At 43.7% G+C, this 24,643-nt stretch overlaps 1 protein-coding gene across 6 annotated transcripts in view; it reads right to left on the bottom strand.

The window, feature by feature from the left end:
- The window catches only part of CABIN1 (calcineurin binding protein 1), a 198,530-nt gene that overhangs the window by 3,351 nt on the left and 170,536 nt on the right, over positions 1–24,643 (bottom strand). For all 6 annotated transcript variants that reach the window (XM_024195516.3, XM_024195520.3, XM_024195519.3 and 3 more), the window contains 2 exons: positions 15,662–15,956; positions 986–1,150 (listed from right to left, as the gene is read on the bottom strand). In XM_024195516.3, the coding sequence (XP_024051284.2) occupies positions 986–1,150; positions 15,662–15,956 (460 nt within the window). The remainder of the gene's footprint in view (positions 1–985; positions 1,151–15,661; positions 15,957–24,643) is intronic.

Genomic DNA, 24,643 nt, shown 5'->3' with positions numbered 1-24,643 from the left:
GTCCTTCTATATCATAGTATCTTGTCTCGAAGTGTGGACAGTGCCAGATGCTTCAGAGGAAGGTTCAAGAAACACAGCAGAAGGCAAATGCAGGATAATCTGCTTCCCATGTAGGTATCATCTTATTATTTATATTTGTATTACTATAACACCTAGGAGCCCTGATCATGAACCAGGACCCCAAAGTGCTTGGTGCTGTACAAACACAGAACAAGAAGTCAGTCCTTACCCCAATCCCTATCAGTTAGAGAGACAGGCTTCAGCCCTGAAGCATGAGGCTTTATATTCCTTCCAAAACCTTTTTTTTTTTAAAAAAGCATTAACTGTTATAACTATGAATATTCTTGTTATCCACATAAATGTCCAATCTCTCTTTGAATCTTGCTGAAAATCTTTTTCCATGAGGCAGGTACTCCAGCAGTTTAATTAGAAGAGAAGAGTCATGGACAAAATAAAGGTAATAAATGTGAATTTCCAATTTTGCTTTCAAACTGTGTCCAATTTATCTGGGACAGTGGAGGAATCCTCTGTTAGGAAAGTGCCTAATTGAAGCAGTGACAAAGGGACTGGACATGTTAACAGCTCCTCTGGATTTGGTATACTGCAGATCTTAGGTGACCTCAGTAAGCTTTTTATTTTTTAAACTGACTATTACTTTAAAAGCAGCATAGACTACAGAGTAAGGGCCAGGTACTATGGTGCTTTTTGTTTGGCTATGCTGCCACTGGTATTCAGCATGCAAGTCATATGCCAAAGAGAATTACCAATGAAGAATTATAAGGCATTTCTCCAGGAAGCTGGGCCATTGCCATGAATGTCTCTAAAATCTGGAAGACCGAAGGCATGGAGAGAAGGCTGGAGAAAGCATATCCCTTGGTGGGTACAAGATTGCTACAGATGGATTTATTGCTCATTAAAACAAACTTTCAGAAATGAAACCAAAATAAAGTCCATTCAGCTTCTATGGAGCACGAAACATTCTTACCTTGGGTACAGCCATGTCCTGAGCTTGTGCTGGTCACTGATTCCACTTGCCAGCGTGCAGCCTCAGGCGACGGAGCAACAGTAGCCATTTTCATCTGCTGGCAAAGTCGGGACTCTTGCTGCTGAAATCCAAGCCCTTCCAAAGGTCCTTCCAGCTCCTCCTCCTCTTCATTAACGAAAGATAATTCACAGATAAGAAAGGGATCAGAAAATCTCATTGAATTCTAATTATTTTGTGTGTATTTACAACTGGTGGGCATTTCGTTACTCTGCCACTATTCAACCACAGCATGATTGAAATTAAATACTGGCAATTTAAAGTGGCAACATTACAATTCTGACACTTGGTACCATCAATTAAAGCACAGATTTTCATGAAACCTTTAAAAACATAGCATTTTTAAAAGTTGGATGGAACACTCTGTGATAAATAATTCTTGCATATGCAAAGGCGCATCCATGTGCCAAGTGAATTCCCTAAATGTGTATATGTGATCACCAACTTTTGAGACCTGGGGATTGGAACTCCTGTCATAAGCACTATTACACAGACAGTGCAGAAGTAGAATAGTTGGCTGGAGTGCCATGCCAGCACTGATCCAAGAGATATGTGTCTGATTATTGGTGACAAAAGATAAATACTATATTTAAAACCTCCTTAAAGCAAGCTATAAGGTTATTTATTATGAGTGCCAAGACACAGTGGAAGCAGCAGCTTGGCTTATCCTACTTGGAGACAAAGAATTATCTACTGTAGTTTTACTAATGCGTTTTTTAAATTAACGCATTGTGAAATTCCCAGATTCTGGCATTCAAAAGGATATACACGTACAGCTCAAATCCTTATAGTGTGGGTACTGGTTTGCACACTCTCTTTCTCTCTACCCCACCCCCACACATATTTTTCTAATATAAATTAGCATGGGTATTTAACTGAATGCAATTTTCATAGCTTCCAAGGCCAGGACTGCATGTTTTATATGAGTAGTATAATTTTCACTGACTACCATAAGATCCTAATCATAGTCCTTTCTGGAAAGGACAGGCTGAAATAACTGTTAGCTTTCTTAGATTCACTAACTGATAACAATGCTTACTACCCAAGGAATATATATTTCAACTTGCCACCATTTCTGGAGAAAACAGTATTTTTGCAATGAGAAAACCACTTTTCCATCTCCATCCAACGTAGCTAAGATCTCGCCATCTGTTACTCTGATGTTCTGCTGCTTGATTCTTGCCTTTGCAGCAGGAGTTTGAAAGGAAGGTTTTATGGCTGAAGAACCTGCCAACTCTATTAAAAGGAATATCTAGCTAACCTGGGATTCCTTATCTAGGTAGAATTATTTAATGAGTTACATTTCCTAAATTTCTTGAACACAGTTTGTGAGAATAAGTTTACCAAGCCAGGTGGTGTGAAAATATTGCACTTGCAAATGTTAATTGGTTATAAAAAAAGAAACGTCACCTAAACGGATGCCTGCTACCTTGGATTCGCTCTACACCAGGTGTAAGTGTGGTTTAACAATAAGCAAGAGTACCAGAGGCTGTGTACCAAAAGAACAACAGCCCTGAAGTGGACTGAAGACAGGATGAATGCCCTATGTGCTGCTGGCCTTTGAGGATATGTTGTAGGCTAGACACTCTAGACTTCCAGAATCAAATGACTGCAAAAAAATTCTTCTGACTCTGAGGTAGAGAGGAAGGAACATCACACCTCCCCAAAAGAGAAGCAGGAGAACAATGACGATTTTGGGGGATTATCCTGTACAACAGCCATGCTATCAAATTCCACCTTGCTGCTGCAACATCTCAGATGACAGATTTTAAGAATTTGGGATAAGCATAAAGTGGTCTTTATTCACCTAGGTTTGCCATCTACTGTTACTTTCATTAGATAAAATACTAAATATGAGTGTGCTGTAAATCCTGTAACTAAACTGTAACCTAAGAAGAAATCACATGTAACTGACTGCTAAGCCATATCAGGGGCTTAATAATTCAGCAACTAATTAAAGTTTACCACTCATTCACATTAAAAGCTGTGATTTCTGTTATTGCTTAATGACTGAATACTTATCCTTTAATGCTGATTATTTGCTTTATTTGATTATAAGGTATTTCATTGTTTGGACTGATTTGCTATATTTTGATTCTAACTAGATTGTGTCACGTGACCTGATTGATTGGGTCTTCTGAGCAATCAAATTTTAGCCTAATGGTGCTAGCTTGAAATATACATAGTCTATCCGTGTACCTGTCCCATATTCAATCATTTGCTTTATTAATTTCTTTTGAATTTGTCTTGAATATCTAGTTTTACAGAGTAAGATTAGATTTCACTTGAATAAAATTAGATTTAATTTGCCAGCTCCCTTTCACTCTTAAGAGAATACAAATGAAAGGACATAAATCTGATAACTCTAAATATGAATTTGTATTGAGACCTTTCTGGAAACAGCGACTGTTAATATAATATCGTAATGAATGCTCCAGACTACCAGAACGAGGAGCCAATGTCAAGTTAATCAATCAATAACTCTACTCTCAGAGGTGTTAAATGCCCAGTGACTGAATTATGCCCCTATATTGGCTGAGACTCTTTATTCTCTTGTGACTATGATGTTTTGTGCCACGGTTACTTGAGAGCAACATCTTTTTTTCCTAAGTTTAAAAACTGAATTTACAAACAAAATACCAAAAAAATTCACTTAACCTGTGGTCTCACTGCACACAGATGTGTACACATACATATACAAATGTCCCTGTCATAATTTGTACCAATGACACTTCAATATAATGGGAAGTTATTCACTATATTTCTTCTCCTTGAACAGACAGAAAAAGCAAGAGACTGAAGGATAAACAAAAAAAGACACACGCAATTCAATTTTCTCCTATCCATCTAAAACAGGTTCTGAAGAAAATATCCCGATACTTGCCTTTGTGGAAGACACTGTTACAGCCCCGACAAACATAATGTCCTAGTTCTGCTTATAAAAACTTTCCCCAGGGAGGCAAGGACTCCACTAAGTCATGAGCTACAATATTCTGCATCAGCACAACAGCACAAGGAAATCGATACAGCACAGTCTAGAGGTGTTCAGAAGCTCATTTTTAGTCCTATTCAACTAGATCTTTCTATATCACACAGTACTGGTACGAGCCTGGTACATTTTCAGACGTTAGTTCTACAAATCCAGCTTCAAAATAAAATCAGTTTTTGAAGACATTAAGAGGAGATGCAATAGCCACCAGTCCCTGGGCAGAAGATGGGACAGATACAGTACTTCAGAGATTTATTTGGCACTCAAACACTATAGTGCAACTTGCAAACTGTAAGCACAAAGGGAAAACACAGATTTGCAACATTGAAAATTTATGTTAATATTTAAATAGAAAAGTTCATGTCTGTCTGAGCAAAATGGAGCTGAATAAGATAAAATTTTAGCGTACCCCTTCCCAACAGCTCTCTATTATACATAATATAACATACACAATAGAAAGAGGCACATCATACCTTTCAACATCTCCCTGCTTTAGTGAGGAAGAAACAAGCTGAAAACAATTCAGTGCAACAACCTACTCCAGCTTTCCTCTCCAACCTCTTTCCACTTGTTGCCAGGGTAACCAGTGTTTGCAGATGCCTATAGCGGGCGCCTGGGTTCATGACTTCATTATAGTTAATATTCTCTTTCACTGCCTCTCTTTATACAGAGAACACATTATATACATATATACACAACTGTAGATATATATATTATAGACTTCCAGCGAGCATCATATATACAAATATGACACATTATTTTGCTAATCTAACATGTATACAATGAAAAAATGGCAAATATTCTCCCTGCATTTTACACATGAACAGAAAGTTTACAAGCAGAGGGGCTGTAAGTGATAAACTGCTGCTCTGCTCTCCTTGTGCTCTGTACAGTGTCATTTGATTTCCTTGTACCGTCAGGTATTACAAGAGACCAACATTATGATGTTAATGTTTTAATCAAAATCAAACACCTGCCTTTATTTATTGACAAAAACTGACAAAACAAACTGGATAATGAGACTAACACCTTAAGCAGATGCTTTCCAGCTGTTCAATGTGGCAACTATTAATACATACACACAAAGACATATTAAGGACTAAAAGAGAGGGAGAGAAAGAGCAAAATATCATCTCATCATAGGAAAGATGAAAGAGCTGAGCTCTGAACTCAAACTCCAAAACAGATTCAGACCTGGGTTTCCAAAAGGCATGACTGGGGGAAACCATGGCCAAAAGTATCAAGTGCTTAAGTGGACAATACAAAAAACCCTACAAGTATTGTGTTATGAGAGGAAACACTAGGAAATATACTACTATTAAGTAGTCCTATAGTACTTTTACATCATAAAAACACTTTAGACACAGTGAAGACCCAATTCTGCAATCTTTACTTGTACTGAATAGTACTCATATGATTAGACTCAGTGACCTCAATGGGTTTAATTGCATGTAAGTACTACTCTCCGCTCGAGCACAGGGTTACAGAATCAAACCTTAATTCACCATGCAAGGTAGGTAAGTATTGCTATCCCTATTTTTCAGATGGGGCATAGACATGGGGACAAATGCTCTGCTCTGAACTCCACGCCCCCATTTCTCCCTCCCCCCCCCTTTTTAAAGTGATCAGTGAGCCTTCAAAGCGCTGTGCTAGTGCTTAAGGCCATGCACACGATAGAAAAGCTTTCTGCATCCTGCCTACCCTCAGCCTGAAGAGAGGAGAGCTCCATGCCTATAAAAGGGAGAAGAGTTAAGTGCTCCACAGAGAGTTAAGGAACATGTCCAAGACCAGACAGCAAATAAGTCACAGAGGTAGGATTAGCATTTTGGTATTTCTGGCTGACAGTATTGTGCTTAGTTTAGTCTATGCTGCTTCTCTAAAGGGAACAATATTGTACCTGCAGGGAAATGGATTAGATGACTTAATATGGCTTTTGTATCTCTAGGATTCTAGGTCTTTAGCATGAAGACCCACTTAAATACACAGAGTGGAGAAAGTTATATTGGAACAGATGAAGAGAAAAAAAAAGGTAGAGCGTGGAAGTTAGAAGAGGGCTTAAAAACATTGTGACCGATATCAGTGCACAAACTGTGACAAGAATGACAAGTAATGAGTATTTGAATGGAAGTGCAGCATGCAAGAAACTAGATACAACAATGAAGCACAAAGCCACAGTGATAAAAATTCCTTTCAGAGAAACCTGGAAGAAGGTAAAGTTTTGGAACAAAGTTCTGTGATATGATTAAATGCAAGATGCTCAGATACCATGGTGAAGAGAATACTGCACTCTAATGGAAAGGTGAGAGTATCTATATCTAGGTCTATGAATACTTAGAACCCCAGATGCACATGGGGGAAGGTGAAACCCTAAAAAAAGAATGTTTTGTTCCCAAAATCCTTTTTCTTTTATTAAACTTTTAAATCTGTTTCTAAATATTTGTTGAAGACTAAAGTTTGGTGTCCAGTTCCATGATTTTTTTACAGTGCCATTTAAAAAACAGTAAGCTAACTGATTTTAGTGTCTTAACATCTGACTCAGCAGTAGTTAATAACTTGGAGAGAACAACATTGTACACAGCACTACTAGAGTACAGCAGCAGTTTTTCATTTGTAGTCCATTGCTGGTGAATTTTATGTACGTTAATCTGTGGGACAGGTCCATCAATGGCTATTAGCCAGGATGGGTAGGGATGGTGTCCCTAGCCTCTATTTGCCAGAAGCTGGGATTGGGTGACAGGGGATGGATCACTTGATGATTCATTCCCTCTGGGGCACCTGGCATTGGCCACTGTTGGAAGACAGGATACTGGGCTAGATGGACCTTTGGTCTGACCCAGAATGGCCATTATGTTCTTATGTTGTTTGAATGTAATAGCTGCCTGGAAAAAGCCTAAGTCTCTCCCTTCTCTGACAATATTTAATCCTTTCTTGTCCCCGAGCCAAATAAACATAGTAGAGGTTAGTGAAAGCTGCCATTAGATTGGTGAGTGGTTAAAAAAAAGTTTTAAAGCATTGTATAAATAAGTTATGCAATAGCAGTGGAGTAGATTTTCAGCTGGGCCTCTATTCAGCCTTAACTTGGGTTAATGGGAGCACTTGCAGGTGATAACACCTACTAAAATTTCTATCACTTGCATGTGCACAGTTGTTATTTCGTTTGCAATAGTATAACAGCAACGTGCATGTAAGAGTTAGCATCTGCACTCAAAAACACCATTGACCTTAATGGATTTTCTGGGTGCAATTACTAACATTTCAAGTAACCAGGGTGTTACACCATTTAAAGGGTGCATGCAAAGATTAGTGTCCATGCATGTTTGCAATTTTGCACACAAAAAAGAGGTGGCCAACAACTGAAAATCTAGCCCATAGTATAAATCTGCAATGTATGTACAGTCAAAAGTCCATATGTAATGTCTCACTATCCACTCCTCTTAGAAGGTCACCCTGTCTCAGCAAGATACATCCCAATATCTTTATCACAATTTGGTATACTGTAGGTCTATCTTTGTTGCTTTAATTGTATGTATACATGTACATAACAGATCTCATACACAGGTTTAATTCTATCAAGGGATTCTGGAGACATAGAGTTTGTAATATATATCATACAAATGGAATTCAAATGGTAGCCATCAGAAAAAGAAAGACAGTAAAGCTACTACATGGACTGAAATGTTTTTGGCATTAATGTATCATGCTAGCTGGCTAATTCAACCTGCTGTACTCCAAATAGGTATATCGTGAGGAGGAGGAGGGAGAGAACGTATCCAATCAAGTGATCAGCTTGTGCTGTCTGAATGTGAGGCAAGAGGGAATTAAGAGATCCTTCACAAACAGGAAAAACCCCACTGACATTCAAAAGTGAGGTTGTTCTCAGAGTGCACCTGTGGTGAAGAGAAGAAAAAAAACCGGCATGAAAGGCATGGATCTTAATGGATGAGACAAAGGGAAGTGAGTATACCAAGGCCAAGCTTAGGAGGTGGCTGCAGCAAGAGATTAGAAAGAGTAAACACAGACTACTTGTGACTGGCTCAGAAACTACCTGGTTTATTCCTACTAGCAAATCCATCCACTGTAAAATCTCACCTTGGAATATACAACAACTAACAGATACCACATTGCTTGCCCTATTTCAGAAAACCTTGTGAAAAATGGAGATGAAAGCTTGGGAAAAACAGGAAAGGGTCAAGAGAAAAAAGGGAAATAAGGGAGGGAGAGATGGAAAATGGAAGTGAGGGGGACAAGACAACAAAGAAAAAAAAGACATAAGGATTTATAAAAATAGAAAGATTTAAGATGAGATTACCTACAAAACTGAAACTCACTCCGGGAAGAGATCTTGTTAACCACGAACCTCAGCAGCTTCAGAATGAAATGCCAAACCCATCTCTTTGGTAGAGCTTACCCAAAATAACATCACATTTTAAAAAAAGAAATAAAGGAAAAAATGTTCCTAAAAACCAGAAGGCATGCAAGAAAAATGATTTTTTAAAAACGTGATGCCGTGGGAAGGCTTAGGTTTTGCATTTCACTCAGAAGGAAGACAAGGATTCATGGTCATACTGGTTCTCTTCCAGGAGCAAGTTTCAGTTTTTTGGGCCAATCACCGAGAAAGCTCCATCTTCTTTGCAACCAGGTACCATTCTTAGGTCTGACCGTTCCATTTTCCAGTGGAACATAGCTGTCAATGGAGATCATTGATCACACAGGGTTAGGAAGTCCCCAAGTTAACTCGGTCCAGTCCCAAAGATGGCTTTGAAGACAAGGACTGAAACCTTGAATTTAATTCAGCATTCAGAGAAGAGAATGAGAAATGGGGTCATGTGATCTTGGCATTCTGCATTGGAGAGCAAATGGACTGCTATGCTCTGAACTAAAAGTAGCTTTTACAAAGGTTGGCATTTTGTCCCCGGGTACAGAAAAATTACAATAAGCAAACCCAGAAGTTGCTGTGGATCACGGTGGCTAAGTCCAAACAAAACAGAAGGGGGTCCCATCTAATCAGTCATAGATGGAAAAGGGGGATTTTGGGGGGCGGTAGCTATTCAGGTATTCAAAAACAGTGAGGAGTCAAGGTGAACACTTACACTATGTACTGTATTAATATGAAGGCAGATGCCCTCAATGGAAGATAAAGTTAAGAGAGTTTGTGAGTTCATTGAAGTACTTCCCACTCCATTTGCATCACCTCAGTCTTTTCAGGCTTCGGCTTCAATCAACTGCTCTGCATCCAATTGCTGAACTCAGCCAAGCTCAGGACAGCTGGGAGACTGTGCTATTTGTATCTGATGTGAAGGCGATGTAGAGCTGGGTGTCTTCTGTAAACATCTGGCATTTTAGTCCATGCTGATTCACAATCTCTCCTTCTTGCTTTATATAGATTTGTATTGAAAAAAGGTATGAGAAATGGAGGTGGGATCTCTCCGAGAACTCTGGAGATGGAAGAGCAAGTGCCCATTGTGACTCTCTGGGTACTGTCTCAGAGATATAAGTGAAACCATCTTAGCATGATCCTGTTAGATCTCTGAAGTGGGGAAGCAAAATTCCACACCCTGCCATATTAAATGCTGTATTAACATGTGTCAAAGACTTCCTATCCTACAAGGGGAGGGATAGCTCAGTGGTTTGAGCATTGGCCTGCTAAACCCAGGGTTGTGAGTTCAATCCTTGAGGGGGCCACCTATGGATCTGGGGCAAAATCAGTACTTGGTCCTGCTAGTGAAGGCAGGGGGCTGGACTTCCAGTTCTAGGAGATAAGTATATCTCCATATATTATTATAACCGCCTTTATTTTGAGCTTCTGCTCTTGAGTTCACTATTCCTGCCTGTGATGGGGCACCCGCCCCACACTGGCTCTGCGAGGGTTAAAATCAGCCTAGTGAGGCTGAGCGGCAGGCAGCCAAAGGTGTGGCTGCAGGGGAAACAGCCAATTAGGGCGGAGGCTGCAGACAATTAGGCCGGAGGCTGGACCAGCTAATCAGGGCCCAGCCAGCCCATATAAAAGGAAGCTGCAGACCAGCACAAGAGAGTCTGCTGCAGGGAGAAAACTGGCTTCCTAGAGGCCTCCTGGCAGGCTGCCAGGATTTACAGGCTCGAGGCCCTGGGAAGAGGGCAAAGGAGCTGGAGCCAGAGGCAGGAGCAGAAGGAACTGAGGCTACAGGAAAGTGGCCTAGGGAATAGAGATAGTGGGCTGGAAGGAAGAGGCAGCAGAAAGCTTCTGTTTGCAGGGTCCCTGGGCCAGGGCCTGGAGCAGTGGGCAGGCCTGCGCCCCCCCCCCTCCAATAGCTGCTGAAGGAGCAGCCCAGCTGTGGACTGCTGAGCCGCTGCAAGGAGTGGCTGGACTCTTGTTGGAGGAGTCCCCCGGAAAGGGGGGGAGGAGGAATGGGATGGTGACACGGCCGGAAGGCTGTGCCATGAAGCAGACGCCAAGAGAAAGGAGTTGTAACGGGTCTGCAGGCGGAAGCAGGGATGGGATAGCCACCACCACCCAAGGGTGCACCTGCTGGGACTGAGCTAATTCCCGAAACGCCCAGCAGGTGGTGCCAGTGTGGTGGGTGACCCCGTGACACTGCCCATTATTTCTTATGCTAAATCAAATCTAGTGCCAGTTCCTTCTCTATAGCTATGATCGTATTGTCACTCAACCTCCTGGGCCCTACGCAGCCTTCTTCAACCATCACTGCATCTCATTTACTATATTTCAACAGATAGGGTTATAAAGCTTAGGTACTTTCAGAATGATCACTACATTCTTAACTTGTTCCGTTGTGTCCAAGCACTGCAAATATCTGGGATCAAAGCAGGATATTTACCCAGTATGTATGTTGCAATACTTAGACATTACAGAAAGAACTATGAATAGAGCATTTGTCTTAACTCTGAATTTCCTAGTTTTGGAAGGGTTATGTCACAGCTTCAATATTTGATAAAAATCTGTTTTGCATGTGAGTAAAACGGTCATTTACAAGTTTCAGGAAGAAAGCATCATGGCAAGCTAAAACAATTTCATGTATTTGGAAGTCAAAAGTGATAATGATCTGTACCACTGAGTACCATCACCATAACAGGCAGTAGCTAAGGTAGAGGTAAAAATAAGGCAACTGAAGGCAGGTCATTAAATCTTAAAGTCCTCAGTGCATTCTGCTGTAGTCTCACCAGGGGGACCCAGCTCTCCTCCACATACTGTACTGTGATTCCTGGGTGAAGGAATGGAGACCAGAATACAACGTCAGTGATCTGCTGCTGCTCCAGGGAAGGGGTGTGTGGGGGAGGGAAGAAGGGACAGACAGGGAGGGCAGAAGGCATGTCAAAAGAATTGTAATAAAACAGCAGATTTTCACCAGTTAAAATCTTAACCTTATATTTTAATGCCCTTTAAAAATCTCAGCATTTATTTAGCGGGGCAGGACCCCATTTCCCCCTCCCTCCATTTTATATGCAGATCTAGTGCAATACTGGTTTCAAGCAGAGTCATCCTCGCTTCTGAATAAATCCAGATGTGGAAATCCTCTCTTGCTATCCTGTATCTCCTTGCCTGGACCCATGTTAGTGTTTTCCTTCTAATAATCATCACTGGATTAAGAAATGGGGAAAAAAAGGGAGACCATCTGGGGAAAAAACAACCATACTAGTAAGATTTTCAGAGCGATGGAATAGTACAGCTATTGGAATTGTGTGACAGAGCTGGAGAGGGTTTATCCTACTTGACCTATTTTACAGCTCTCCCCTGAGTCAATTCTATGCCGAGCTAAGAAGGCTGGCAGCCCCATGTGAATTTATACCTAAATGTAGGAAGTTTCCATGCTGTCATTAGCACCTGGTCATTGGACTTCATCGTGCTGTAGTTTCTGTACTGGTTGCTGTATACCAGTTGCAAGATCCCATTAAAATGTTTACATGGGGAATGACTGGCAGAACACCAACACTGCTTGGAAAACTGTTGTGTAATTCCTTTATGAAGTCATGAAGAATTACAGTAGTTAATACTTGGGGACAGGGAATCCTCTGAGATGGACAAACAGACATGGTGGGGGTATGAAAGTGGCAATTAAAAGGAAAGGCAGGAAGGGGAAAAGGTGAAAAATAAAAAGATGACTTGAAAAATGAGGCAGAGGAGAGACTTTACATAGAAAAGGAGAAATAACGGCAGAAAAGAGCAAAAAGAAAAGGGTAAAACTTATGAATTTAGCAATCATTGTTTAAAAAGTAGGGGTGTGGCTAGGGGAAGAGTAGAAAGAAAAAAGAAGCAAAGGACAGAGCAGTAATTGGTGTCTCTCTCAGCTAGAGAAACGACCTGTCAGGTGGGTCTGAGATCCAGACAGCCGGAAACGATACATGCACTCAGCACTGAAATGAGAGCTGTACAGAGAAAGCCTCTTGATCTTCAGACAGGAGACTTCAGGGCAATAATTTTGGCAGCTAACCCACCCCTCTCCCACCACCGGAAGATGTGCAGAAACCATGAAAGAAGCCATCAGAAGCTTCACAAATCCCTGAAAGGCCTAGAGAGTCAAAAGATTAAAATAAATGTTCCAGCCACTGCAGGATGGCCTGGAAAATTAGATAGAGGAAAGTATGTCAGAAATGCTTATGAGTTTTACGTGTAAAGCAATGGCACAAGGGAGCTCTAACCTGCATTGTCATTCCTACCTCTCTGCTCAGTGAGAGCACAACTTTAAAAGGCAGAGGTTTCATTTTTTTCCTCCTCCAAGGATGGACCTGAATTATTCTCTGTTGAACAAGCCTGGAAAGACATCCCACGATAATACCATATAATTCCATTTCTGGACAAATCTGACTGCAACCTTCTCTCCCTCCCACCACAGGATTTGTGGAGAAGGAATGTGAGGTGATTATAATGTGACTATTAGTGGCGGATGTTAAATTTCAATTTCATCCTGTACTCTCTGAGAGATTAGCTCGTTGGGAAAACTGATTTCTCCCTGGTTTGCTCTTTGTTGCTGATGTATTCAGAAGATTATGTGCATTTAGCTGCCAAGGCTGATTACATAAGGAAAAAAATCATGTCTAGTAGGTGTGTGCGCATAAACTATACAAAGATATTCAGTCACAAAGCTAAATTTCTTTCAAACAAACCAGTTTGAGACTAGCTCATGAAGTATTGATGATGACTGTTAATGAGTAAGCCTCCAATACGTTGGCACTACCTTAACACTACTCTGATTTGCTCCATTCTACAGTGCCTGGATGGATATATGACGTTTCATTCTTAACAGTAAACATACCAGGCTTGTGTAGATTTGTCTCTGGCTTTTAATATTATCTGAAAATAGTTTGATTATTTTCTTTATACAGACAGGGGCCAAGTCACTTCTGAAAAAGGGATTTAGGCACTTTTGACCATTGTGCCCATAATGTAAATATTAATTTGTGAAATATTCATCTACAAACTACAATTTTGATTATCTGAATGCAAGAGAGGACTAAATTTTGGATAACTGTGGAAATTTTCAATGTAATTAACAGACATCAAAGACATGATCTTGTTTCAGATGATAATTTTGGGTAATTGAGGATGCATTGTATATATTTCATATAAAAGTCATATACCTTCAGGGCCAGATTGTGCCTTTAAGGCACAATCCCACATTGGGGGTATCTGTATAGCTGGAGGGGGCTAGGCTGTTAACAAAAGCCACAGGAAGAATTGTGGTTGATTCAGACAGAATTCCTCCTGGGGCTCCACAGCGTACACTACAGCAAGAATTCTGCCATCTTTTAAGTGGGTGCATCATTATGCTTCCACACATGAGCACCAGTAGGCTCTGCTGGCCAGTACAGAGTGGGGTTCGGGCTGGTCCAGCCTTACTTCATACCCTCTGTGGAGGTTAGTAATGCTGAGGGTGCTAGCCTATCACACTCCCTTTGCCTACTGACCATGCTGTGGCTGGCCTGTCGCCAAAAATGCAAGAATGAGAAGATTCATTAAATTCTCTCATCTTGCTTGTCTGTCTAGGACAGTGGTTCCCAAACTTTAACAACCTGTGAACCTCTTTCACTAAAATGTCAAGTCTCGTGAACCCCCTCTTAAAAATGAATATTTCCAGGGATTTTCTCCTTTACCTGAGTATAAATTATAAAAGCAGTGATCTTGGAAATATAAAATTTGTTTTTATGACATGCTTATTACACACTATTTATTATAAATTACTATTTATCATTACAGTATTTTTATTACATTATGAAAAGGGCAACATTCTTCCAAGATCTCACTTTCATAGCTTATCACTTTGAATAAGCCTGTTATAAGACAAGGCTCCTATGTTTCATCAAGGAGTATCAGATATGAAACAGCATGAAGGTATTTAAGAAGCCAACTCAAAGAGTTCTTCCTACACAAGCATTCAGGTCTTGAGCAGTCCAGGCAAACAACGCACGTTACAACAAAGCTTAAACTTGTTCTTCATAATAATTTTAAAAACAAGATTAGCTGCCCATTTAATTTTAAAAACAGCAAAAAATATCCATCTCCCTTTCCATTTCTTATAAGGAGTCTTGAAATTTAAATCTCCTCAGTGTGATAGATATGTTTGCTTTGATCTGCTTAGCTCTTGGAAGTCCAGGGGCTCCATGCTGCTGGTCCCGTGCTGCCTGGGGTCCCTAAGGACAGCTCTGTCCACCATTAGGGAATTTTTTCCCGAGAACCCCCTGTAACATTTCGTGAACCCCCAGGGGTTCACGAACCCCAGTTTGGGAACCACTGGTCTAGGACCAACTACATAAAATGGTCCCTAATAAGTCATGTTCTCATGCCAACCATTGACTCTAAACTGTATGTATTTTGCATCTTTGACCTTCTTATCTGCCCCTGTGTACTCATCAAACTACATTAGGGCTACAAATATTGTAATTCCATCCATTCCAGTCCTCTCAGCCACTGTTTATTCCGCCTCACACAACTATCATTCTGTAGTTACCATGGCTCATTGTAACTAAGCCAACCCTCCATTTTCCAGTGCAGATATATATATATATATATATATAACACCCCAAAACAGTACCAATAGCATATCAGATGGCTAAATATCTTATAAAATAATTTCTCTCTAAAATCTGTGGCATAAAGATGATGCTACCCTACAAAAAAGTTACTAGTACTGTACAAGTTTGGGATTTACTACATTCTGCATTTCTACACAAACACATGGGAGTGATACACATATAGTAAGTTATATTAATCATACACCTTTGACTACTTCACATACACATTGCTAACTAATCCATCTCCACTGGTATTATGTCTAACATTTCAAACGTCTAAGCAATTTTAAACCATCACTATTTCTTTAAGTCAACCACTTGAGCAAATAAATACCTATTCTATACCACAGCAGAATTAGAAACCCTCCTTTTCAATGAGCTATAGCACTTTTATATTTTACATACACACACACAGAGGACAACTCTTCGATCAGTTCTAGTAATATATATGTCCCTTTCAGAACCAGCAACAAGTCTCAAAGTTTGTGTGGCCTCTTGTGTTCTTTTGCATATGGTCTAGTGATTAAAAAATGTGACTTGTGGCAGAATTCTGCCACTGACTTACTATGTGCCCTTGAGCAAGTCAATTAGAGAAGGTCAAGACATTTTATTAGGCGCAGACTTACCATGAGTAATATAAGACATGCTGGGAGCAGTCTCTGCACTCTGGCGTTGGTGCGGCTCGATGTCCTTGTGTGGTGTCTGTGGTGGGGGCACTGAAGAAGATGCTGAGGAAGAAGAAGAGGAGGAAGAGGACGCTGGCTTGGGTTTGGAATGAAGATCGTTCAGTTTTAGGAGGTTTTCAGAAGTCACAGTGTCTGGATTCACTGGTGTAGGAGGCAGCGCTGCTGGAGTTGCTGGGAAGAAGCTCTCTTTATTGTCCTTTATATGCTTTGGGGTTGTTGGCGTTTCCCCTATGGACTACATTAAAAAAGGAGAGATGGTGAGAAAATATGGCCTACTGAGCTCATATATGTAACCTTATTAAATGGAAACTGCAAGTACTGTGGTCACTTGCATAATGCAAAAAAAAAGAGCCTCTCTCTTGTGCACATATATATTAACCATAACAATAAAATCTTCCCCCTAGGTGAGTATTTATCTTCCATAATTTACAGTTCATTTATCAAAGCACCACCTGGAGTACTTATTCATATTCACAGTTATAGTGCTCTAATTGAGCTGCTTTGTATAGAAAGCTCCTTACAGCATAATATACTCAGATGAACTTTATTATTAAACAGGATGAAATTCAGGAATGTTCCAAACTCCTATGAATAGAAAGAAGCTCTTTCAATTAAAAAGAATTGTTGGCAAACTCTGGGTTTAATCTAGCAGATAGTTAGTGCTCTGGGAAGAATCGAGCTTCAAATCCCCAAATTATTAAAAGAAAATGCTGTGTGTAAGGCTATGAAAGACAGCAAAAGAAATGAGGAGACAAGAGAGTATTTATATTTGTAAAATAATAAAAATGTGCCTATCCTAAGGTCAATGATTATCAATTGCTGCAGCAGAGTGAATAACGCTGAAGTCCAGCTTGAAATGACTGATCTGGAAGCTCTCTTGCCTTTGGACCTTAATGGTGAGTATAAAATATCAATACTAACAGCTGGGCTCTCATCCAAGGGCACAACTAAGAATATGAAGCATTGCTACTAGTTACGTAACCAAGAGGTGGAAGTGTGATTTAAATTCACCAAGGAAGGGAAAGAAAGCTCAAATAAAATAAAAAAGTCCCACATTCCATATCAATAGATAGGCTGGATATAATATTCCAGTTTTTAAAGCTACAGACTGCCTTTGTGTTCTTAACAATCTTCATTAATTCAGATTAAGTTGTAATGAACTGGCTAGACAGACTCCAAGCTGCTCAACTGTCAGTCTCATAGGCCCTAAACCAGGGGTGGGCAAACTACGGCCCAGGGGCCACATCTAGCCCTTCAAACATTTTAATCTGGCCCTTGAGCTCCCGCCAGGGAGCAGGGTTGGGGGCTTATCCCGCTCCATGCCGTGGCTCTGCGCGGCTCCCGGAAGCAACAGCATGTCCCTACTCCAGCTCCTACACGTAGGGGCAGCCAGGAGGCTCTGCACACTGCCCCTCCCCCAGCACTGCCCCTGCAGTTCCCACTGGCCAGGAACCATAGCCAATGGGAGCTGCAGGGGCGACGCCTGTGGATGGGGCAGCGTGCAGAGCCGCCTGGCTGCGCAGGAGTCGGAGGGGGGACATGCTGCTGCTTGAGGTAAGCACCGCCAGGAGCCTGCCCCACTGACCCCCTCCCATGCCCCAACCCCCTGCCGCAGCCCTGATCCCCCTTCTGCCTCCAAACCCCTCGGTCCCAACCCATAATATGACAGGTGGGAAAAGGAGTGCATGAATAGAAAGGTCAGAGAGAAGGAAAAGGCAAGAGTTGGGGACATACAAGAGATAAAGGAGAAAACAGATGGTGAGGCAAGAAGAAACTGAAAGGTACATGAAAGGAAAGTCACTGACAGATTCCCATATAACACTTAACTGGAGCTTGAAGGAAATCACTGTGAAAGTTGAATATAGCAAGGTTTTTTAATTGCAGATGAATGGGCGTGTAGGGTGGGGACAGAGATTTGACTGACATAATCCATGCATGCAATGTACTCAATGCTTTTTTTGCCTCTGTCTTCACGAACAAGGTCAGCTCCCAGACTGCTGCACTGGGCAGCACAGTATGGGGAGAAGGTGACCAGCCCTCTGTGGAGAAAGAAGTGGTTCGGGACTATTTAGAAAAACTGGACGTGCACAAGTCCATGGGGCCGGATGCGCTGCATCCGAGGGTGCTAAAGGAGTTGGCGGATGAGATTGCAGAGCCATTAGCCATTATTTTTGAAAACTCATGGCGATCGGGGGAGGTCCCAGATGACTGGAAAAAGGCTAATATAGTGCCCATCTTTAAAAAAGGGAAGAAGGAGGATCCGGGGAACTACAGGCCAGTCAGCCTCACCTCAGTCCCTGGAAAAATCATGGAGCAGGTCCTCAAGGAATCAATTATGAAACACTTAGAGGAGAGGAAAGTGATCAGGAACAGTCAGCATGGATTCATCAAGGGGAAGTCGTGCCTGACTAACCTAATTGCCTTCTATGATGAGATAACTGGCTCTGTGGATGAGGGGAAAGCAGTGGATGTGTTATTCCTTGACTTTAGCAAAGCTTTTGATACGGTCTCCCACAGTATTCTTGCCGGCAAGTTAAAGAAGTATGGGCTGGATGAATGGACTGTAAGGTGGATAGAAAGCTGGCTAGATCGTTGGGCTCAATGGGTAGTGATCAATGGCTCCATGTTTAGTTGGCAGCCGGTTTCAAGCGGAGTGCCCCAAGGGTCGGTCCTGGGGCCGGTTTTGTTTAATATCTTTATTAATGATCTGGAGGATGGTGTGGACTGCACTCTCAGCAAGTTTGCAGATGACACTAAACTAGGAGGCGTGGTAGATACACTAGAGGGTAGGGATCGGATACAGAGGGACCTAGACAAATTAGAGGATTGGGCCAAAAAAAAAAAACCTGATGAGGTTCAACAAGGACAAGTGCAGAGTCCTGCACTTAGGACGGAAGAATCCCATGCACTGCTACAGACTAGAGACCGAATGGCTAGGTAGCAGTTCTGCAGAAAAGGACCTAGGGGTCACAGTGGACAAGAAGCTGGATATGAGTCCACAGTGTGCTCTTGTTGCCAAGAAGGCTAACGGCATTTTGGGCTGTATAAGTAGGGGCATTGCCAGCAGATCGAGGAACGTGATCGTTCCCCTTTATTCGACATTGGTGAGGCCTCATCTGGAGTACTGTGTCCAGTTTTGGGCCCCACACTACAAGAAGGATGTGGAAAAATTGGAAAGAGTCCAGTGGAGGGCAACAAAAATGATTAGGGGTCTGGAGCACATGACTTATGAGGAGAGGCTGAGGGAACTGGGATTGTTTAGTCTCCAGAAGAGAAGAATGAGGGGGGATTTGATAGCTGCTTTCAACTACCTGAGGGGGGGTTCCAGAGAGGATGAAGCTCAGCTGTTCTCAGTGGTGGCAGATGACAGAACAAGGAGCAATGGTCTCAAGTTGCAGTGGGGGAGGTCTAGGTTGGATATTAGGAAACACTATTTCACTAGGAGGGTGGTGAAGCACTGGAATGCGTTACCTAGGGAGGTGGTGGAGTCTCCTTCCTTGGAGGTTTTTAAGGCCCGGCTTGACAAAGCCCTGGCTGGGATGATTTAGTTGGGAATTGGTGCTGCTTTGAGCAGGGGGTTGGACTAGATGACCTCCTGAGGTCCCTTCCAACCCTGATATTCTATGATTCTATGATTCTATGCATACATAAAAGGCCAAATTCATACCTAGTAAATCTGAAGTCGTTCAGGAATATATTTGCCCCATTGTCTTTCAAGTGGTTCATTCATGTAAAATTTCAAGGTCTGTGTAAGACTTTCTTGGCAGCCTAAGACTGCCAGGGTTGCCCTCTAAGGAGGATGTTGGCACCCAATGGTGGCATAAGCAAAAACATACTTCATGCGTACATGGACCAGCACTGTACAACGTAAGTTTCACTTAAAAATTGCAGCCACTGTCCTGACTGGAGCTGATAGAGTGCCTGAGCACCAACAAGACCAAGATTCCAATTGCTAGTGTATAATGGAAAACTATGGGTGTGTGTGTGTGTGTGTGTTGGAAAGGATTTAGGTATTCCATCCAACGGTCAGTTACTTTACAGTGCAATCGTTTCTTGTAATAAATCTGAACTTTAGGAGAAATGTGCACATGGGCAGTGGGTATTAAAGGCCATCCCAAACAGCCCTGCATGGCCCTGCCCACGCTCCGCCCCCAGGCCCACTCCTGCTTCCCGACACTGTGCTGCGGAGGGCTCTTCCCCTGTGGCCGAGGCCCAGGGGTTAATGGGGGCTGTCCTGGGGCCAGTGACTCCACCTGGCGCTCCGGGGCGCTGGAAGCCGTCCTGCACTCCAGTGTTGGGGAGGGCACTGCCTGGAGCTCTGGGGCGGCTGGGGGGGGGGGGGGGGGGGGGCGGGGTGCCTGCCGGGGGCGGGGGGGGGGGGGGCACACGCCGCTTGCCTGGCACTCGGGAGGTCCAGGGCTGGGGGGGCCACTCTGGGCTTCAGCGGGAGAGGAGGGATCTCAGGCAGAAAGGGCAGGCAGGGCCAGGGGCTACCCTCCCCGAAGTTCACCCACTGCTCATGAATGCGCATGTGTGCAAAGTAGGGGTAATAATGCATCAGCACATGGCATTATCCTTTACTAGTACTAATCTGATAGCTCCATTAGTTTCAATGTGATTTAAGGCAGTGGTTCTCAAAGCCGGTCTGCTGCTTGTTCAGGGAAAGCCCCTGCCAGGCCAGGCCAGTTTGTTTACCTGCTGCGTCCGCAGGTTCGGCCGATCGCGGCTCCCACTGGCCGCGGTTCGCCGCTCCAGGCCAATGGGGGCTTTGAGAACCACTGATTTAAGGTCTTACTTGAAAAAAATTTCTCATCTTAATGGCTGTTAAGAAAACTTTCCAAATGTAAACTGGTGAAGGGCTGTCTTACTGATTCTGGAGATAGAGAAAATCAGATCCCCTTCAATCCAATGAAACAAACAGAGATGTTAGTAGGTGAACATAACCTTGATAACTTTCTTTGATGATGAAAGTGGGGGTAAGGAGACCATCTTAAAACAAAAAATCTCCCACACACTATATACTGCCCCCACCACAATTCCACTGCTGACCTCCTGAGAGAAGCTGAAATGTATACAACATTTTATTGAAGTCAAGGAAGCTGGAGTAGGATCAAAAATAACTAAGCAAGAATATGGGAGGAGGAAGAATTATAATAGGTGTGAAGGATTACCTATTTTGAAAATATTTAGTTTTTAGTGTGAAGACAAGAGTTGTGGCACTTCTATATCAGTCGCTGATGCCAACTTACACATAAAGCAGGTGTGCATGATCCCATTCTCTGTAATACTTGTCAAGGTCTATGGGGCCACAACTATTTTAATGTCATGCAGGTGATTGCCTAGCAGCAAAAACACAGGACTATGACACTTTGCATGAGAAACAGATGCTGAAGAAACGTAGGGCATGGCTACACTTGCAGATGTAGAACAATTTGAGTTAAACCAGCCTTCGTAGAGTGCAGTAGGGAAAGCGCTGCAGTCTGTCCTCACTGACAGCTGCAAGCGCACTAATTTGGCCACATTTGCGGCACTTGCTGCGGCATTGGGAGCAGTGTATTATGGGCAGATATCCCACAGAGCACCTCTTCCCATTCTGGTGCTGTGGATTGTGGGAAGGGGGCGGGGCATTCTTGGTCCTGTCCCAACGCCCCATGATGCATCGGTTCGCATCCCAGCAATCCCTGGCTTCCGTCCACATTTGGGCGCCATCTTTCAACGTTTTTTGTACTGTGCGCTCGGTCTTCCCTTTCGGTCTGCGGGAACAGAGCCTGAACTGCTGAGAAATATGCTACAAGTCTCGCCAGCACATCACGTTTGGCAGTCAAGTTACTCCTTAAGATCCAAACTGACAGTGAGGACTCCGACGATATCGACCTGAGTAACGTATATGACACGAGATTGCTTGTGGAATTCACGGACATGCTCACCACCGTGGAACGCCGCTTTTGGGCTCGGGAAACAAGCACTGAGTGGTGGGATCACATCGTCCTGCAAGTCTGGGATGACTAGCAGTGACCCCAGAACTTTTGGATGAGAAAAGCCACTTTCATGGGACAGTGTGAGGAGCTTGCCCACATCCTGTGGCGCAAGGATACGAGATTGAGAGCTGCCCTGACAGTGGAGAAACAGGCAGCTATTGCAATCTGGAAGCTGGCAACTGCAGACAGCTACCGATCGGTTGTGAACCAGTTTGGAGTGGGAAAGTCGACAGTTGGAATCGTGTTGATGCAAGTTTGCAGGGCCATTGATCGCATCCTGCTCAGAAGAACCGTGACTCTGGGTAACGTGCATGACATTGTAGCTGGCTTTGCACAAATGAGTTTCTCTAACTGTGGAAGGGCGATAGATGGGACGCATATTCCAATTCTGACACCAGCCCACCTAGCCTCCGAGTACATTAATCGGAAGGGGTATTTCTCTATGGTTCTCCAGGCGCTTGTAGATCACCTTGGGCTTTTCATTGACATTAACGCAGGCTGGCCCAGCCTGTTCAGGAAGCTGCAAGCTGGGACTTTTTTCCCCAGACCAGAAGATCACCATAGGGGAAGTCGAAATGCCCACTGTGATCCTTGGAGACTCCGCTTACCCTTTAATGCTGTGGCTCATGAAATCCTACACAGGGAGCCTTGACAGCAGCAAGGAGCGGTTCAACAACAGGCTGAGCCGGTGCAGAATGACTGTGGAGTGTGCTTTTGGCCATTTAGAGGGCTACTAGCGCTCTCTGTATGGGAAGCTGGACCTGGCCGATGACAGAATCCCCGTGGTTATATCCGTGTGCTGTGCCCTCCATAACATTTGTGAAGGGAAGGGTGAAAGATTCACTCAGGCATGGAACTCGGAGGTTCAACACCTGGAGGCTAAATCTGAACAGCCAGAGAGCAGGGCTATTAGAGGGGCCCAGCGCGGGGCTGCAAGGATTAGGGATGCCTTGAGGGAGCAATTTGAGGCTGAAAGCCACCAGTAATGTTTGGAGCGCTGCACGGGAGTGAAGTGCAGTGGTTCTAATGTTAGTAGGAATCTGTGTTTGCTACGCTGACTTGCAGTGCCTGTTGCTTTCCTGGGTTAAGGTATCTTTTACTTTATGTAATAATAAAGAATGTTTTCAAAGCCAAAAAAATCCATTTATTGAAAAGAAAATCCAGTTATTGAAAAGAAACACAACTGCTTGGGAAACAGAAAGGGCAAGGGGTGGGGTGGGGAACGGTACAATCACAGATTTGCATATGTCCTGTTTTCATACTCAGCCTTCCTGTCTGGAGTGCTGTGCAATGAGTGCTGCACTTCAGATGGCTATAATGCATGGTGATGGGGGTCGAGTGCAGTGGGTAAGGGTCGTAGTTTTCAGGGCTGGGTGGTGAAGCTACAGGTGTTGGAGGCAGCTGGTGGTGATAAGAACCCAGATGCTGGGGAAAGTGGGTTGGAGGTGACATGGGGGCACATGGGAAAGAGTTTTGGGACAACGGCTGCGGGGGGGAGGGGGGAGGAGGGGTGAGCAGGTGTGGTAGTGCTCCACCTGCATGGCTACGAGCGCCTGGATTGAGTCCGCTTGGCGCTCCATGATGCTTATCAGCCGATTCGTGATTTGCTGCTGGAGCTCTGCGCTTTTGTGCCGGCACTCCTCATTCTGCGGGCGGATCCTCCTTTCACACTCCCTCCACTCTTGCGCTTTTAGATTCTTGTTAAGGGACTGCTGCATTACTTCATGCAGCATGTCTTCTTTGCTTCTATGTGGCCTCTTCCTAATTCTTTGGAGTCTTTCAGCCAGTGATAACACGGATGGCTGAGATCTCAAGGTTGCATCTGTAAAGGCAAAATGCAACACTTAACAGAGGCAGCATTGTTCACGCCAGACAGAGCAATGATTCCCCCGTACTTAAGGGCAAGCACAGTCTACACAATAGCATAATTTGCCTGTCCCAAAGTGAGTGGATATAACCCATGGGAGCCCCAAAATGGTGAATAAGAGGGTCAAGGGGGACTGATTGTTTCACGGCTGTACTGTCATCTAGGTTTCTGTGCCTTGGGGACAGCCAACAGCTGCAGGGGCCCCTCTACTGAACACTGTCCCCACATTTTCCACAGGAGTTCGTCCTGGAAAATATCTCGCTGCTGAGGGTGACCTGGGAAGCAAGGGAGGGTCTTCTACTACAATTCGGCTTTCGCCCTGGCCCATATGCAGCTTGCCTGTGTGCAGCAATGGTTCCCCCGCCCCTCACGGCACAGTGGCGCGGACATGTTAGCCTAACTGGGACAAGGAGCACAGCGGCTCTCACAAGAAAGCTGCGCAAGCGCATTGCCCAAGTTCTGGATGAGACCTTTGAAGAGATCACTGAGGCTGATTACCACAATGTGAGAGAGCACATCAACACCCTAGTCCGCATCTAGGCATGCATGCAGCCCTAACCCTACTTGCCCCAAGAGCCCACATCAAATAACTTCCTTCCCAAAATAAAAGCCGCTTACCGGGCACCTCCTCTGGTGTTTGTCCTTCCCCAAGCACCGGCCGCCGCGACTGGCTACCTTCCTCCTGGCTTGAGAACAGCTTCTTGCTGCATGCATCTAGGGATGCTAGGGTGTCTTCCTCCTCCTCAGCACCCTCGCTCCCGCTTTCCTCCTTCTCCCTTGTTGAACTGGGCTCTGAAGTGTCCATGGTGGTACTCGGCGTGGAGGTGGGGTCACCCCCAAGTATCGCGTCCAGCTCTTTGTAGAAACGGCAGGTCGCGGGGGCAGCACCGAAGCGGTGGTTTGCCTCGCGGGCTTTGCGGTAGGCATTCCACAGCTCCTTCACTTTAACCCTACACTGCAGTGTGTCCTGGTCATGGCCCCTTTCCATCATGTCCCTTGATATCTGCCCGAAGGTATCGTAATTCCTACGGCTGGAGCACAACTGGGACTGGACAACTTCCTCCCCCCAAACAATGA

This window comes from Terrapene carolina, unplaced genomic scaffold (assembly GCF_002925995.2).
Source record: "Terrapene carolina triunguis isolate 2854851 unplaced genomic scaffold, T_m_triunguis-2.0 Scaffold790, whole genome shotgun sequence".
NCBI lineage: Eukaryota > Metazoa > Chordata > Testudines > Emydidae > Terrapene > Terrapene triunguis.
This window is presented reverse-complemented; position numbering and strand designations above follow the sequence as displayed.